The sequence below is a fragment of the Chlamydotis macqueenii genome, chromosome 28, assembly GCF_036417535.1.
Source record: "Chlamydotis macqueenii isolate bChlMac1 chromosome 28, bChlMac1.mat, whole genome shotgun sequence".
Taxonomy (NCBI): Eukaryota; Metazoa; Chordata; class Aves; order Otidiformes; family Otididae; genus Chlamydotis; species Chlamydotis macqueenii.
In genome coordinates this window covers 718,687-733,241 of record NC_141583.1, presented here as the reverse complement: position 1 = coordinate 733,241, position 14,555 = coordinate 718,687, and the positions used below count along the sequence as shown (strand labels likewise).

Genomic DNA, 14,555 nt, shown 5'->3' with positions numbered 1-14,555 from the left:
CGCTGGGACCGGCTCCACGAGGCTGCAAAGATCCGAGGGTCTCGGGGGTCGAGCCACGTGAGCCAGCGACGCGGCGCAGTTACACCGCACCCAGCACGCGCTGGAAGAGCCCAGGCTCCGTCCCGTCCACCTGGGAAGTGACAACGCGGAGGGAGCTAAAACCTCCACAGTCCCGCGGGGACGGCACCCCGGGCAGTCACAGCTCCGGGGATTTTGCATCTCAGCTCCTGCTCGGGGCAAGGGAAGGGCCTGGAAGAGCACTCCCCAGGTGGGCACGGCCCAGCGCGCCCCAGGACGCGGACACGGCCGGAGGCTGGGGACACCGAGGCTGCCAGCGCCGTCAGCCCGGCTCCGCACCCGCAGCGTCCGCACGCAGCCTCCCAGTGCCCGGGGGTCCCGCTTCCGCCCTCCCCTGCGCTGCTGCAGCGAGAAGGAGCGGAGTGCAGGGCTGGGTAACACCAGGAACTCTTCTCCCGTGGCCTCACGAGCCACAGATTTTGGCGTTAAAATAAACAGATATCTAGGAGACGGCAGGCGGGGGCGGCGCAGCGCGGCGGCGGAGGCGAGCCGCGGCTCCCCGCGCTCACCTTGGCTGTCGATAACGCTCTGCACCACCTCCTCCAGCCCCACCATGTAGATGAACTCGCTGTTGGCCGCGCTGGGCAGGAAATGCAGCAGGGGAGCGGGCGGCTTCGGGGGCGGGATCTCCAGCAGCGTCTTTTCCAGCTGCTTGCGGAGGGCAAGCTTGGCGGCCGCCTGCGAGTTGGCGGCGTCGTTCAGCGCGCTGGGGCTGGGGAGCGGAGACGACACCCTGTTCACCGTGCCAGGCTGGATGTGAGAGGCAAGGTTCATATAGATGGCTGAGGACGACGTACGCTGGCAAGGAACAGAAGAACTTGATTGCTGGGGAGGAAGAGGAGACAAGGGTTAGTACAGAAAATCAATCTGACTGCAGCTCAGCCCCTGAAGTAACCTGGATGAGCCAGATCGTCTTCTCACGGCCCTCCCTCTGCCTGCAAGCGTTCCCAAAACGACCTGGGGAGGCAGGAGTCGCGCGTGCGGGTGCAGGCAGCTCGCCTCGGTCCCTACGCTAACGCAGCGCCGGCGCTGAGCAGCCACCGCTGCGCTGGGATCAGCAGGAGCAGCCCGGGGACTCCTGCAGGCGAGGGAACGCGCGAGCGCGGGGTCCGGCCCTGGCACCTGGCATCGGCCTCGCCGAGCGCAGGCAGCGCTGAGCGCCGTGAGCCAGGTGCTGGCACCATCGCTCGCTGCCGAGCTCTGCTCCTCCGCCCCTCGCTCCGCCGCGCTGGCAGGCGCCCGGGCAGCGTCCCCGCTGCCAGCTGGTGGCCGTCCCCTCCCACACAGGTGCTCCCGACGTGCCAGTTCCCTCCTCTTCCATTTCCAGCAGCTTCCTCCTGCATCCCCCGCGCATTCGGACGCGCGGTCCCTCCGGCACGTGACGGCAGCGAAGCACAAAGACTCCTGCGGAGCCGAGGACACGGCTGTCGCAGCCTTTTGTGACAAGACGCCATCACCCGCACCCTTCTGAAGCCCAGGCGGGGCTGCTGCTCATTTAAACAGCTGACGAATTAACACTAACGAACGTACAGCTCTTCGGTGAGAGCAGCTGGGCTGGAGTTTTTTAACCCAACTGGTAATCGGCTCGGTTTGACAGTTGCTCACGCGCAAGACTCTCAGGCTGCGGTGCCGTCAGGACAGACTAAACGGCTTGGGAACCGGGAACAAACCCCGAAAGGAGTTAACGGGGCGAATGCGGGCCCGCACACGCAGAGCGTCCCAGTCCGGGCCGCGGAACAGCGGCTGCCGCGCAGCACGGCAGCCAAGGCCGCCTGCAGGAGAAAGCTCTGATTGCTCTCCACAGCACCAGCGCCACAACTGGAACGCGTTCCCATTTCCTCCAGTTCCAGTCTTCACGGGAATCTTTCCGCTCTTCCAAAACCAAACCGAACGGGTCTAAGCGTCCCGCTCCTGCGGCGCAGGGAGCGCGCCGAGCTCTCCCGGCAGGGAGAAGCGGAAGGAGAGCGCACGCGAGCGAGCGAGCGCTTGCTCCTGACTGCGGGAAGAGGAACCAGCCCTGTTCATGAACCAGTCGCCCCGCGTCACCGGGGCCTCGGTGTCACCGTCACAGCAGGAGGCCGGCGCCGCTGGGCGCTTTGGCAGCTGCCAGCTCCGAACAGGAGGTTTTAAATTATTTCTCATTTCACTCTTCCGTGCAGGTCAAGGAGATCCGTCTTCGTCCACGCTTGGGATCTATTTCCACCCACAAGCTTCGCTCTGACGCCTCCGTGCTGCGCTCCGAGCGCTCCGTGGCACTGCGGACGGCACCTCCTCCTTTCCCTTTTCGCTGGCCGTGCCGGGCAGCCGTGCCCAAAACCCAGCGATACGCAGCCGCGCCAGTAACCTACCGGCTGGTAGTTGATGGCTGGGTTCATGCTCGGCGTTGTAGTGCGGATGAGGCCGGGTTTCGGAGGAACCCGCTGCCCCTGCAGCTGGGCGGGGTTCGGAGCGATCACACGCTGCGACATCAGCATGTGCGGCAGGGTCGTGTTCGCGGCAGACCGAATGACGCTGTGGCCCTGCCGAGAGAGGAAACCAGAAATACATTAAAAAAAAGAAAAAAAAAAGGACTTGAGGCAAACCAGGATTTTTATTTCCCTGCAGGAGCAGAGCACTTCCACCGACCCACGATTCCAGTTAACTTCCGACGCTCGGATAACTTCACTTCTCCTCTCACTGTGCTTTATTTCAAATAAACGTGGCCGTTTTGCCTGGAGGGAGGATGCCTCGCGTTAACACGCTCATATTTCTGCAGAGAGGCCGGAATTGTGCCTGAGTGAAGAAAAGGGGCTGTGATCCCGTGGAGCAACCGCTTCCCGGGAGTCGGCCAGCAAACTGGGAAGAGACTGGAGCTCCAGGGTCTGGACTGGGATGTTCTGGGAGGTAATTTTCAAGACACACATTTGCGGTCTAGCTTCGCATTAGGGAAAAAAACCTGTCAGCGTGATCACTATGGAAAAAGGCAAGGGGATTAAAAAAAAAAAAGGGGGGGCTGTTTGCCAGCTGCGCGGAGCTACCAAACCAGAACTCACTGGTGCCCCAGTTCACAGCGACACAGCTCTAGGAGCCCTGACTACCGGGAGAGGGGCGCTTGCCGCGGCGGCTCCAAGTCTCCAAGCGGGGGACAGGGAGGAGCGCTCCATTTTTTTGCCATCTTAAAACATCAAGCATCCCCTGTCTCGCGATCTTTTTCTTTTCTCCTCCTTTTTTTTTTTCCCCCAGACTTGTTCTAGCGGAGGTTCTTTGCTGCCACACACGAGAAAACCCTCACAAAGCCGGCGCAAACAATGCGCTTCCTCTTCCCCTGCAGCCCGTTTCCTCCACCAGCCCCGTCCCACTGCGAAGCCACAATAGGCTTGACCCCGAAGCGTTGCCATAGCAAAGAAAACAAATGCCCCAAACAAAGAAGATGGCTACGGAGGGAGTGAAGATCCCGAGGTGGAACGGGAAGCCTTCTGGCACAGGCAGGAGAGCGAGCTGCAGGCAGGCAGGGACGTGGAGGATCACCTCCGTCCTCGCGCCGCACAGCCTCGCCTCGCCGGGATGCTGCGTATCCCAGTAAATCACCAAAGAAACAGAACTGACAGCCTCCTGCTGAAGGGAGAAAGTCCACTTCCCGATGCTTGGGGAAGAGGAAGACACGGGGAGGGGTGAGAGCGTGCCCCTGGCTGGCAGAGGACCCCAAGCCCTGCAGCCCCAGGAAAGAAATCCCCATCGCCCGCCAGCGCCAAGAGCCCGGGCTCCGGGCGAGCGCCTCCTCCCCGCGCGCTCCCGCCGTCGGCTCCGCGTTTCCCCCGCACCCTTAACCAACCGCGTCACCTCGGATCAGCGTCCTTCCAGGCGCAGGCAGACAGGCGGCCGGCTCAGACCGCGCACCCCGCGCTGCCCGCAGCGCGTTCCCGAAGGAGGGAAACGCTGCAGCCCCCGTTTTCTTTGTATTTCCCTTCACCCTCTCCTCTGAGCGCTCGGCACCACTTCCGACAGAGGCTGTGCTGACGGGCCGCTCCTGCGGGCCCGTGCAACCGGCAGCGCTCTCCCCGCCGCCCCACACCTGCGTTACCGGGCAGCAGACGCCGTTCTGCGGGGCCACCGCTGCCTCAGCTCAGCTCCCTCCACCTCACGCAACCCCGAATCGCCAGCCGGCCCAGCCCTCCGCGCTGAAAAGCCTGCCGCTCCCGGAGCAGCGGAGCACCCTGCGCTCCCCCACGCGGAGCTGGGACAGGCACAGAGCGTCGCTGGGACGGCTCAGTCTCCGCTGCCGAGCTCCAGACACGACCTTCCCAGACCAACGGCGGGGCAGCCGGCCATTCCGCTTGCGGCACTGCCAACGGCCAGCGTTCCTCTGCCTCCCGGAAAAAGCAGCGCGGAGACGAAGGTGCAGCACTGCACGTGCACAGCCTCTGGCGCGGGAAGGGGCGGCAGGAGGGCTCACCTGTAACGTCCTCAAGTTCTGAGGCTCAACCCCCTGAGCTCCAGGCCTGGAGGGAAGCTTGGACAGTCCCTGCTGTCCCACGTGAGCAGGAGATGGCTGCACAATGGACGCCGCGTTCTGGACAACCGGAGTCTAGATGGAGAGAAAACGAGACCGGGCGTCAGCGCGCAGTGCTCGGCGAGGAAACCCATCTGCAGACCGGCCGCGGACCGAGCCTCGGCGGCGCTACACCCACCACCACCGCGGAGCCGCGCAGGCTCGTCTCCTCGGCTGGCCCCGAGGGCCGCGCGCGAGGCAGGACGGGCCGTGGATTTGCCACGGACACGCCGGGGTAAGAAATATCACACAGGAGGCAAACGCGGAGCAAAGGGAGGTCCAGGAGCAGAGCGAGTCTTTGTGCCTGTCCGCCAACCGGCCCCTGCGCGGCCCGGCACCTTCCCCTCGTCCTGCCCGGCCCCAGCCACCGCTCAGAGCCTCACCTTCTGCACCACGTTCTCCTTCTGCAGCTGACTTTGCCTCAGCTTCTTCAGCAACACCAGCCTGGCCTCCTCCAGCCGCAGCTCATCCCGGAGCTGCTTGATCAGCTGCTGCCGCTCCTCCAGGCTCTTACCCTGCGAAGGGGCAGAGGAGCAGTCAAACCTCACGCAGCCGAGAGCTGCGGCCCGCGCCTCGGGGGCAAGGGAGCGCGAGGAGGCTTTAACGCAAGCAAGGGTTTGTACCACGGACAACTAAGGACGCAGGAGATGGACGGTTACGCCCAGAAGTTACCAGACCCCCCCCTTAGCTCCCAAATCCTTCGGAAAGGCAGGAGCTCCCTGCAGCAGAGCGGCTCTCCGCCGGAGCGGAGCAGCGACCGGGCCAGCCGGGAAAGGCCTTACCTTGAACATTTCAAGATTTGCTGCCTTAAGTCTTTCCTCCATGCGAGAGCTGGAGCGGGGGCTGGACGCCTCATTATCAGAGAGGACGATGATATCTGGGGACGGGGTTAGTCGTCCCCGGTCCTGGTCGCTGCGGAACAGGAGGGAGATAAAAGCAGACTGAGCCGCAACACCGAGACGCCGGCAGCAAATCCGGGACGGGACAGCTCCCCCGCCACCACGGAGGGGAGCGGGCGCTCAGCACCGCTCCCCACGCCGGCAGGGCCGAGGAACGGGAGCGGAGCCCCGCGGTCGGGAGGGAAGGATCCTCCGTTTGCAGCGGGAAAGGGCTCGCTCCAAACCCTTCCCGTCACCAGCGCGAGCGGCGCGCCAGGGAAGCAAACACGCGGCGCAAACCCCGTCGGTGCGGGAGCAGCCGGGCGTTAATAACGAGCCGCGCAGTAACGACACAGGGAGACACCAGCGTCGCCAGGCGCCGAGCCGAGAGGCGCTCCGGCCTTTCGCACTCACGACGACCAGCGATGGGAACGAGCTAAGAGAAACGTAGACACTCCAGGCCCATCTCAATGCGAAGCCATCTAAAAGGTCACTCCCCAAAGGAAAACGCGAACGAACACCCTGCGCAGAGCCAGGAGATCCAGCCGAACCCCGACCTGAAATCAGTAAAGAGAGGAGCAGCGACGACAACAGCTCATCACTGGGAAAGAAATATATTAAAAAATAAAAATGTAAATCAACGCTATAACCCGGCAGCAGCCGAGCCCCGCGCTGCGGGTGCTGCCGTCGTTCGGAGTCACTAACGAAAGCCTTCGCTGTCACAATTTAACGTGACGGCGCTTGGAGAGGCCGGGAAAACGCCGGACAGCCCGGCACGACGCAGCAGGAGTACTGCGGCCGGACAGGCTCCGGCGCAGCCAGCGAGGCAGGCAGACCCTGGACGCGCTGGCCGGTCCTCAGCGTGCGGCTGCGGGCGGGGACGGGCGCGCCGACTGCCTTCTCCAAAACCTTCCAGCTTCGACCAGCCGGGCGCGAGCACGGAGCCAAACCCCAGCTCCCGGGCCGGGCTGCTCCGAGGGCGGCGGGGCCGGAGAGGGCGCCGGGAGCGGGACGCCGGCTCGCGGGAGGTTTTGCCTTCGGCACCTCCGTCTCCCAAACGCTTCCGGCAGCTTTCGCGGGCGTTTCAAAGCACCGGCGCCGCGGAGCTGCCCCCCGCTCTGCCCGCCGCACGCCCACGCAAACCCCACCCCTCAGGGAGGCCGCAGCTGGCTCCTCAGCTGCGGAAACGCCCCAGCAGCGCTGCGCCAAACCATCACAACAAAAAAAAAGCAGAAATCCAAGCCACGAAGGCACCCAAAGGTGCCGGGACACGGCTGTGCGCAGGGCTGTGGGTGCGTTACCTCAGAGCGCTCAGTAGCCCCGCTCCGGGCGATGCATGACACCAGCCCGCTCCTGCAGATCTCCCTTCGGCGCCCACGGACGCTGCGGCTGGGACCCCAACCGGGGCCTTCCCGCTGCCGCTCCCTCTCCGGAGCGGAGGAGGAGGTTCCTCAGGTCGCCGGTGGCAGGAGAGTTTCCACCAGTCCCAGCAGAGCAGGTCCAGAGCATCCAACCGCGACGAAGTCAGGCCAAGCCAGGCCAGGCCAACCGACCTGCGTCCACGCGGTTTTATATTTCGCGGGCCAAGAGCTTTGGGATGAGTCTTCAACAGCTCCCGAGAGGCCCGTTGCCCTCCCACGGCATTTTATCCGGCTCCTGCTGCGAGGCACCCATCTCCAACCCACGCGCCAGGGCACGTCCACACCCGAAACCGCCCGGGAACCAACCCGACCCCGCAGCGGAGCGGGTATCCCGGGACAACGCGCAGCCACGTTCCCCAGACGGAGTTCCAAACATCAGGCGACCAAGCGTTTGGACGGAACGCTCCCCGGCACGCGCGGGATCGCACGTTAAAAATAAACCAGGCTTTGGCAGAGGGTCCCTTCCCCCAGCAGCACCAGCGCCGCCCGCACGGACCCCGCAGGCACCAAACCCGCGCCCCGTGTTTCCCTGCGGGGCTCCGGAGGCGCTGGCATCGGGGAACAGCATCCCAAACCCGGCCGGGAGGGACCGAAGGCGACCAAGGATCCATCACAACAGGTTTTCGGGCTCCTCTCGCAGCCGCGTCGCAGGCAGACCCGGCGTACAACAGCACGGGGTTTCGGTTCGCCACCCCGCTGCGTCCAGGCTGGTTTATTTAGATTCCGTCCGGGGGAAAAAGCAAAGGCAGCGTCAAACGCCGAGGAGGGAAACCCGGGCCGTCCGTGAGGAACTGCCAACGGGTCGGGGTTTCAGTCACTTCCGCGGAGGGAAGAGCGCGACGACAACAGAACCGGGCAAAGAGCTGCACCGGGGCGCGGGAGGCAGTGGGAGGCGGAAGCCGCGGAGCACGTTTCCAGGCAAACTCGAGCTCGGCGACCCCTTACCAGTGGCTTCGGAAAATTAGGAAAACCCACCAGCCCAGCCTTACTCCTCCTGCAGGAAACATCTTCCCACCCAACCAAAAGCTCGTGGCAGTTCTTCTCCCTCTTTTTGGGGCCGCTTTCTTTGCAACCCCAGTTAGTGACTCTGGAGCGCCCGCATCCGACGCTGGTAGCTGGATTCCCCACGTCTCCCACAATATTCCAGCAATGCCGCGGAGCGCGCAGCCCTCCGCAGCACCCGCCGCTCGCCTGCCAGCTCTTCGGGGAGGAGTCGGCCTGCACGGTGACTTACCCAGAGCCACGGCTGCTCCTGCGGCGTTAACACCTCCAGAGCCGAAACCATCGCCACGCGGCTGAGGATCACCGCGCCGCCTCAGCTTTTTTTGGGAGAACTGCACTTTCCAGAGGTGCCACACCCCAACGATGCTCCCGGAGCGGGGCAGAAGCAAAGCCGGTGCCTACACAAGGTGCTGCTCGTACCTGGATGCTCCCAGGAGCGCAGATAAAACCCCGGGGGACAGAATGACGACGTCCCTGCCTCACCGCGCGCAGCTCTGTGGATCTACGGGAGGCTGAGCCAGCGGCAGAGGCCACCGGGCAGATGGAAGCCACACAAATTGTCATGAAAGACAAATAATCCGCGTGGTTTTCCCCTCCCCACCTTCAGCGCTCCGAGGGGATGCTCTGCAAGCCGCGGGGCGACAGACGAGCGCCTGCCGACAGCACCCAGAAGGGATCCGGAGCCTTCAAACCCAGCACCTGCTCAGCAGCCCCCGTCGGAGCAGGAGCACCCCCGCGTCATCCGAGAGACCCCAACGCGGCGCGCCAGCGGAGACGAGCAACCCCAGCTCTGCCGAATCCCGATCCCAGCTCTGCCGAATCCCGATCCCAGCCCCTCGAGGAACGGGGAGAGCGAGCACGGAGAACGCTGGCACACGCGCCCCGGCAGGAAGAGGGCTCGCCCTGCCCGGGATGCTCCTGCTGAGGCAGCCAAGCCTCCCCACGTCCTCACGCAGAGTCGTACGCAACCGGCTGGGACACCGGCATCGATCCCCGGCCCGGGAACGCGGCTCCCGTCGCCGCAGGCTGCGGCTCTGCACTGGAATCATCGCCGCCGCCCCAGGCACGCTGCAGGTACCTGGCTCCTGAGCAAGACGGGACGGGCTCTGGCGCGCGATCCTCTCACCGGCAGAACCCGGCTGCAGAAATGGAGCTGCCAGAGCTCACCGACGACAGAAGTGAGTGTGTGCACGCGGTGCAAAGCGCAAACACCAAAGCCTCCCCTGGAAAGCAGGGCTCACCAGCACTCCATCGCTCGGGCAGCTGCTTCTCAGGAGCAGCCTCGGGCTCGGGAGGAAACCCCATTCACCTCTCCCTCGCGGAGGAACCAGCCTGGCCAGGTCTGAGAGCGACCGGCCGTGCCGCTGGCGCCAGAGCCGGCCTCCAGACCAGCGGAGGACTTGTGCTGCCCCTTCCGCGGGCGCCGGCAAAAGCCCTGGCTGCAGGGGAGGCTCTGCTCCCGGGCGCGCTCCGGCAGGGCCCGCTCCGCCAGCACCCGACGGGTGTAGCTCGTAACGCCAGACGTAGGGACGGAGGGAGCAGCAGAACCCAGCCGGCGCTGGGGCGGAGCAGGAAGGGCAGCAGAAGCAGAAATAACGGAAGAACAGCGCTGAACGCCTTCCAGAGCACCTCTGCCGGGAGAGCGGGCTCCGCTCCTCGGTGCCCAGCCACGGGAGGACGCCCCGGGCCCTCAGGACCCTGAAACGTCGACCGAATTTCTGAGGCGGGTTCTCACAGCTGGCAGAGCACGGGGTTAAGCACAGGCAAGCCGCAGACGCTGGGCACCTACCTTCTCCTCGCGCTCATGTCCACCGGCTCATCGTTAATGTTCTCCTTCCCCGGCCGCCCCGCAGTCCTGCCATCCCCGTGGGGCCGAAGGCTCCCATTCAGCTTTTCTTCATAGACTTTCACGCCGTCCTGCTTCACCGGCAGCTCGTGGGGCACCTCGATGCCCGAGAGGTCTTTCCTCTTCAGCAGCGCCAGCATCTTGAGGCGCTCCATCGCCTCGTGCCCCTCCATTTTCAACCTCTTCGCCAGGACGTCGTCGCGCTCATCTGCTTGATCCAGGCTCCGCTTCAAGAGGTTCAGGCGCAGAGCATCCTCCGTCATTCTGTCCATCCTGCGGGGCAGAGGCGGACACAAGGACACAAATCAGCATGGCGGCAAACGGAAAGCGGCTGCGGCGGACCCGGCGTAACCCCCGCGGGGACCCGGCCTCCCCCCGCGAGCAGCACCCGCCTCCCACGCGCCGGCAGCGGGGCCGCGCGCTTCCCCTCCCCGTCCCACACCGGCCGGGCGGGGAGTTTCCCAAGCTGATGGAACCGCACGCGCCCGCCGGGCGAGAGCAGCCCGGAGCCCTCGGGGACGGGGCAGGATCCCTCGATCGGCGTTAAAACGCCGCCGGCTGCGGCGCGACAAGGTTCACTGGAAAGGGGAGCCGCGCAACGCTGGAGCCGGCCGGGGACACGAGGAGGGCGGCCCGGCTCCTCCTCACGCTCGGCGCTCCCAGCCGCGGTTTTCGTAACCCCTTGCGCAGGATTCTGAAGGGACGCACGCTTCGAGCCCCCTGCTACCAGCACGAACGCCACGGCACGCCAAGTTTAGAAGCGAGCTTCCAAAATACAGGACCCCCCCCACCACGCAGCTTTTCCTGCTCCTTCCACACTCTCGGGCCAAGCTGCGAGAGGAACGCGAGGCACCTTCTCGGAGGACGAAGGCGCAGGCAGGACCATCCCCGCCCACGCACGCTCTCCACCCTCCCCGCCTCTCCTCCAGGTGCAGCAACGCCCCGGGGCAAACAGATGCACGAAACGGGGAAGGAGGCGCAGAGCCCGTCCCAACCCCATCCCCCTGCTCCCAGGCTGATAAGGAACCAGCTACACCAAAAAAAAAAAAAAAGAAAAAAAAAAGAATCAAAGGAGCTCCACCTGAGAGCGAGGGCAGACCAGCTCGGCAAGGTCCTCACCCACAGAGCGGGGCTGGGGACGCTGACAAGCCAGCAGGGACGAAGTCAGAATCAAAACGCGGCCGTCTCGAGAGCTTTTTTCGCTCCGCACGCCAGCGGCTGGCAGGAGCTCGTTAACGAGGTCCGCGCGCTCCGAGCTGGAACACGAGGCCGAAGCGGCCGGATCTTGGGCACCTCCGCGCTCACCTCACCACGTGCAGCCCTTCCGAAACTCGGCTGCACGTCACTCACAAGATAAAGCTTCGCTGAGCCAAATTCCTGCCAGGAAAACCTTCTGGCTCGGTCCTAAATCCCCTGTAATTACGCATCTTCGGAAGCGCGGCTGCCACCCAAGCTCAGCTCCGGCACCGACGTGGTTTCAAGGCTACGAACTGCGCTGGAGATCTCTGACACTTACAAAAAAGGGGTGCAGTGGCGGCAGGCAGCGAGAAAACAAATGCAAATAGAGAAACAAAAACCGTCCGACCGAGCCTCGGGCACAGCCCGAGCCCCAGGAGGCCGCCGCGCTCGCGGCCAGCACCTTTTCCTACCTGACAGTCCGGTCTCTCCGCAGGAAAACGCACGCCTGCTGCAGGCAAACACAGAGAGGCGAGCGCGGGCACGCCGAGGAACACGCGGAACGCCGCTCTCCGCCCCGGCCCTGCCGAGCGACCCCAGGTGAAACGGGAGGGTTCCCCGACACAGCACGGGACAGCGAGGAGCCTCGGCGCACCCGGCGCCACACTCCGGGCCCGGCTGCTGGGAAAGCGCCGAGCCCCGATTAACTCGGCAGCGAAAGGGCCTCCGCGGCCGCTCCCCCGGCTCCGCAGCCTCGGGAGATGAAAGGGAGCGAGGAGGAGGAGGGAGAAGGGCAGGTACCCGGCAGAGCAAAGCCGACACGCGGGGAGGGAGCACGGCTGCTTTCTAACCAGCGCTCGCTCCAGCGTTGGCTGGAGGAGACGGGAAAAAAGCATCCCCAGAGAGCGGCACCCACCGCGGCGCGGGCGAGCCCTCCGCAGGCTCCTCCCCGCCGGGAAGCGGCTCCGTCCCCGCGAAACGAGCTCCGCGCTGACACCCAAACCGAACGTATCGCTCAGAAAAACCCCAATCCCAAATCCCAGGGTTCAGGTTCCCAGCTGAACGGAGCCCTTCAGCGGGAACGCTCAGCTGCGAGGAGGGGGAAGGGGAGGGGAAAAGCTGCGGCTTTACTGGGAGCCCTGGGAATTTCCAGAGCACCTCGACCGCAGCGAGCCAGGGGAAAGCACTCGACTCCATCCCAAAAGAGCAGGAATATCTCCAGCCACGGGCGATCCAGCGAGTCCGAAGCTCAGGCAGCTGGGAACTCCAGGCCCGGCCCTGCTCTGTGGCCAGCAACCCCAGCGCAGAGCGGAGACGGAACCTCTCAGTCCGGCTCCGGAACAAGGACCGGCTGCGGGGCGCCCCTCTCCATCAGCAGTCCGGGATCACGACCCAAGCGAGGGCAGATTCCCCCCCCCGCCGTCTCTGAATTCCAGCCGCTTTCCCGAAGAAACCAGCCCCCTTGGTCAGACCGCACCGGGACGACGATGAACGGACACAGAGCGAGCGACGCCGCCCGGCTGCACCGGCCAACACCCGACGGACGGACGGACGGCGACGGGCAGGACGGCGCGTTGCCACCGACCGGACCGCCCGGGCTTGCCTCCCTCCGGCAGAGCGCTCCCGGAGCTCCGGCGCATCCCAGGCAGCAGGCTCTCCCTCTCGCTTCCCTAAAGGAACTTTACTTAAAAAAAAAAAAAAAAAAAAAACAACAAAAACCTGACAAGAATTTCTCAAATGGTGGCAAAACCCCCCAGGGAAAAGCAGCGAGCTATAAACCATGTTTTGTTCCTGGCTGCTCCAGACTGTAATTATCTCCAGCCGCAGCTCCGTAGGTGAGCCGGCGTTCCTGACTGCGGGAAAAAAAGCTGGTGTCAGGGTAGAGCCAGCGTTTCGGAGGAGGAGGAGGCCAGGAGAGGAGAGGGGACAGGGGGACGCAGGGACACCGGGCCGTCCGAGGTGGAACGCCGCAGCGTCAGCAGGACCGGGCTGGCCGACACCGGAGGGAGAACGCCTTCTAGGAATCCCAGGAAAACTGCTGCCGCCGCGCCGGAGAGCCCGCGGCAGCGAGCTGCGATGGGAGCGTCGCCCTTGTGCCCTAACGACGGCAATTCCCCGACGCAACCGGCCCAGGCGCAGTCGCTCGGTGCGCGGACGCTCTTCCCAAAGACTCCGGCTCCCCGAACCCGGACACGCCGCCGCCCAGGCCGGCTCCAGCGCCAGCCGGTCCGCGCGCTCCCTCCTGCTTCACCAGCACCAGAGCTCTCCCCTCCGCAGCCCCTCCGGCACGAACGGCGCGTTTCCAGCGTCGCCCATCTCTAGGCTCACCTTCATTTTGGGTTCACAACGCAGCCCAGCTCGCAGCCCACGCCGCGGGCGCGCCGTTCCGTGCGGAAAGGCCAGAGCACGGCAGCCCGGTGCCCGGCTGTGCCGCCGCCCCCGGCACGGGCAGAGGCGAGGCGGTCCTTAGCGTCGGCATCGCGCGCTCCTCCACCGGCTCCTTTGGCTTCAGGCGGTTTCGCCGCTCCGGCGCCCGACAGACAGGTTTGCCGTTCCCACACAAAGCAAGCAGCAGCCCCGTTTTCCATTTGTATTTGATGCGGCGCCCGCGAGGGAAAAAGGGAACAAACAAACCAACACCACTGCTCTAAAAGCTGCAACGAGCGAGTGGGCCAAAAAAAATTAAAATTATCCTGGAGGAGCAAGTACATTCAGGGACCGGATAGAGCCGCTCTCACCGTGAGCCCGTACGGATCAGTGTCCCGCGATCTACCTGCTGCAGGTGGGACCGGGCCACCAACACCGGCAGCACCAGCAGAAGTCCATTCCAGCTCGCCTCACACCCTCCAGAACTAATCGGCGGGCTGCAATTAACCGGCCGAGGCACGGCAAAGCCGAAAGGCAAGGCGAGGTAACGCACCGCCCCAGCCGCCCGACCGAGAACCAGCCGAGAACAAAAATCTTCCAGAGGAAAGCAGCAGACGCCCAGCAAGGCTCCGCGGAGCTGAGCGGGACGCTGCGGGCGCAGAAAAACCATGCAGGAGTCCTCCCACTTCTCCCTCCGGCCGTGATCCAGGCCGGGAGGCGCAACCTGCACCTCTCCGTTCTCGCAGCGGTCCGAGCGAGGCGCCGGGGTCAAGGCCGCGACGTCCAGAAGTCACAGCACCGCTGCCGGCGCCTCCTCCGGCTCCCAGCCCGGAGCCTCCCGGCCGCTCGCGCTCCGGGCGGCATCAGCCACAGCGAGCCTGGATCAGCCGGGACCGGGAATGCTGACGCTCCATCCCCGGCCAGGCAAGAGGAGTCTCCTCTTCTCCTCCTCCTGGATCCGCCACGAGGGATCTCGGATCCGCCATGAGGGATCTGGGATCCGCCACGAGGGATCTCGGATCCGCCACGAGGGATCTCGGATCCGCCTTCTCTCTGAACCATCCAGAGCCAAAACCTCCTGCGGCGCGCTCCAAAACCCTCCTGCCAACCCTGCCCTCCCGCACAGCCGTTTGCACCGGCCGCCGTCACGAGCGGCCAAGGCAAGACGGACTCTCCAGCGGATCTCCTCGGACATGGCCTAAAAGGAAAATCTTCCCCCAGCCACGTGGTTCCAGTGACTCCAGGTCTCTCCAGTCCCA

At 64.8% G+C, this 14,555-nt stretch overlaps 2 protein-coding genes across 3 annotated transcripts in view; one reads left to right on the top strand and one right to left on the bottom strand.

Annotated features, from left to right (window-relative positions):
- INTS3 (integrator complex subunit 3) overlaps window positions 1-14,555 on the top strand; it is a 187,142-nt gene that overhangs the window by 48,276 nt on the left and 124,311 nt on the right. The window lies entirely within an intron of this gene.
- GATAD2B (GATA zinc finger domain containing 2B) overlaps window positions 1-14,555 on the bottom strand; it is a 33,994-nt gene that overhangs the window by 2,758 nt on the left and 16,681 nt on the right. The window contains exons 2-7 of the mRNA XM_086768391.1: window positions 9,697-10,026; window positions 5,389-5,518; window positions 4,990-5,121; window positions 4,511-4,642; window positions 2,427-2,597; window positions 588-903 (exon numbers count right to left, since the gene is read on the bottom strand). Of these exons, the coding sequence (XP_086624517.1) occupies window positions 588-903; window positions 2,427-2,597; window positions 4,511-4,642; window positions 4,990-5,121; window positions 5,389-5,518; window positions 9,697-10,025 (1,210 nt within the window). The 5' untranslated portion in view covers window position 10,026. The remainder of the gene's footprint in view (window positions 1-587; window positions 904-2,426; window positions 2,598-4,510; window positions 4,643-4,989; window positions 5,122-5,388; window positions 5,519-9,696; window positions 10,027-14,555) is intronic.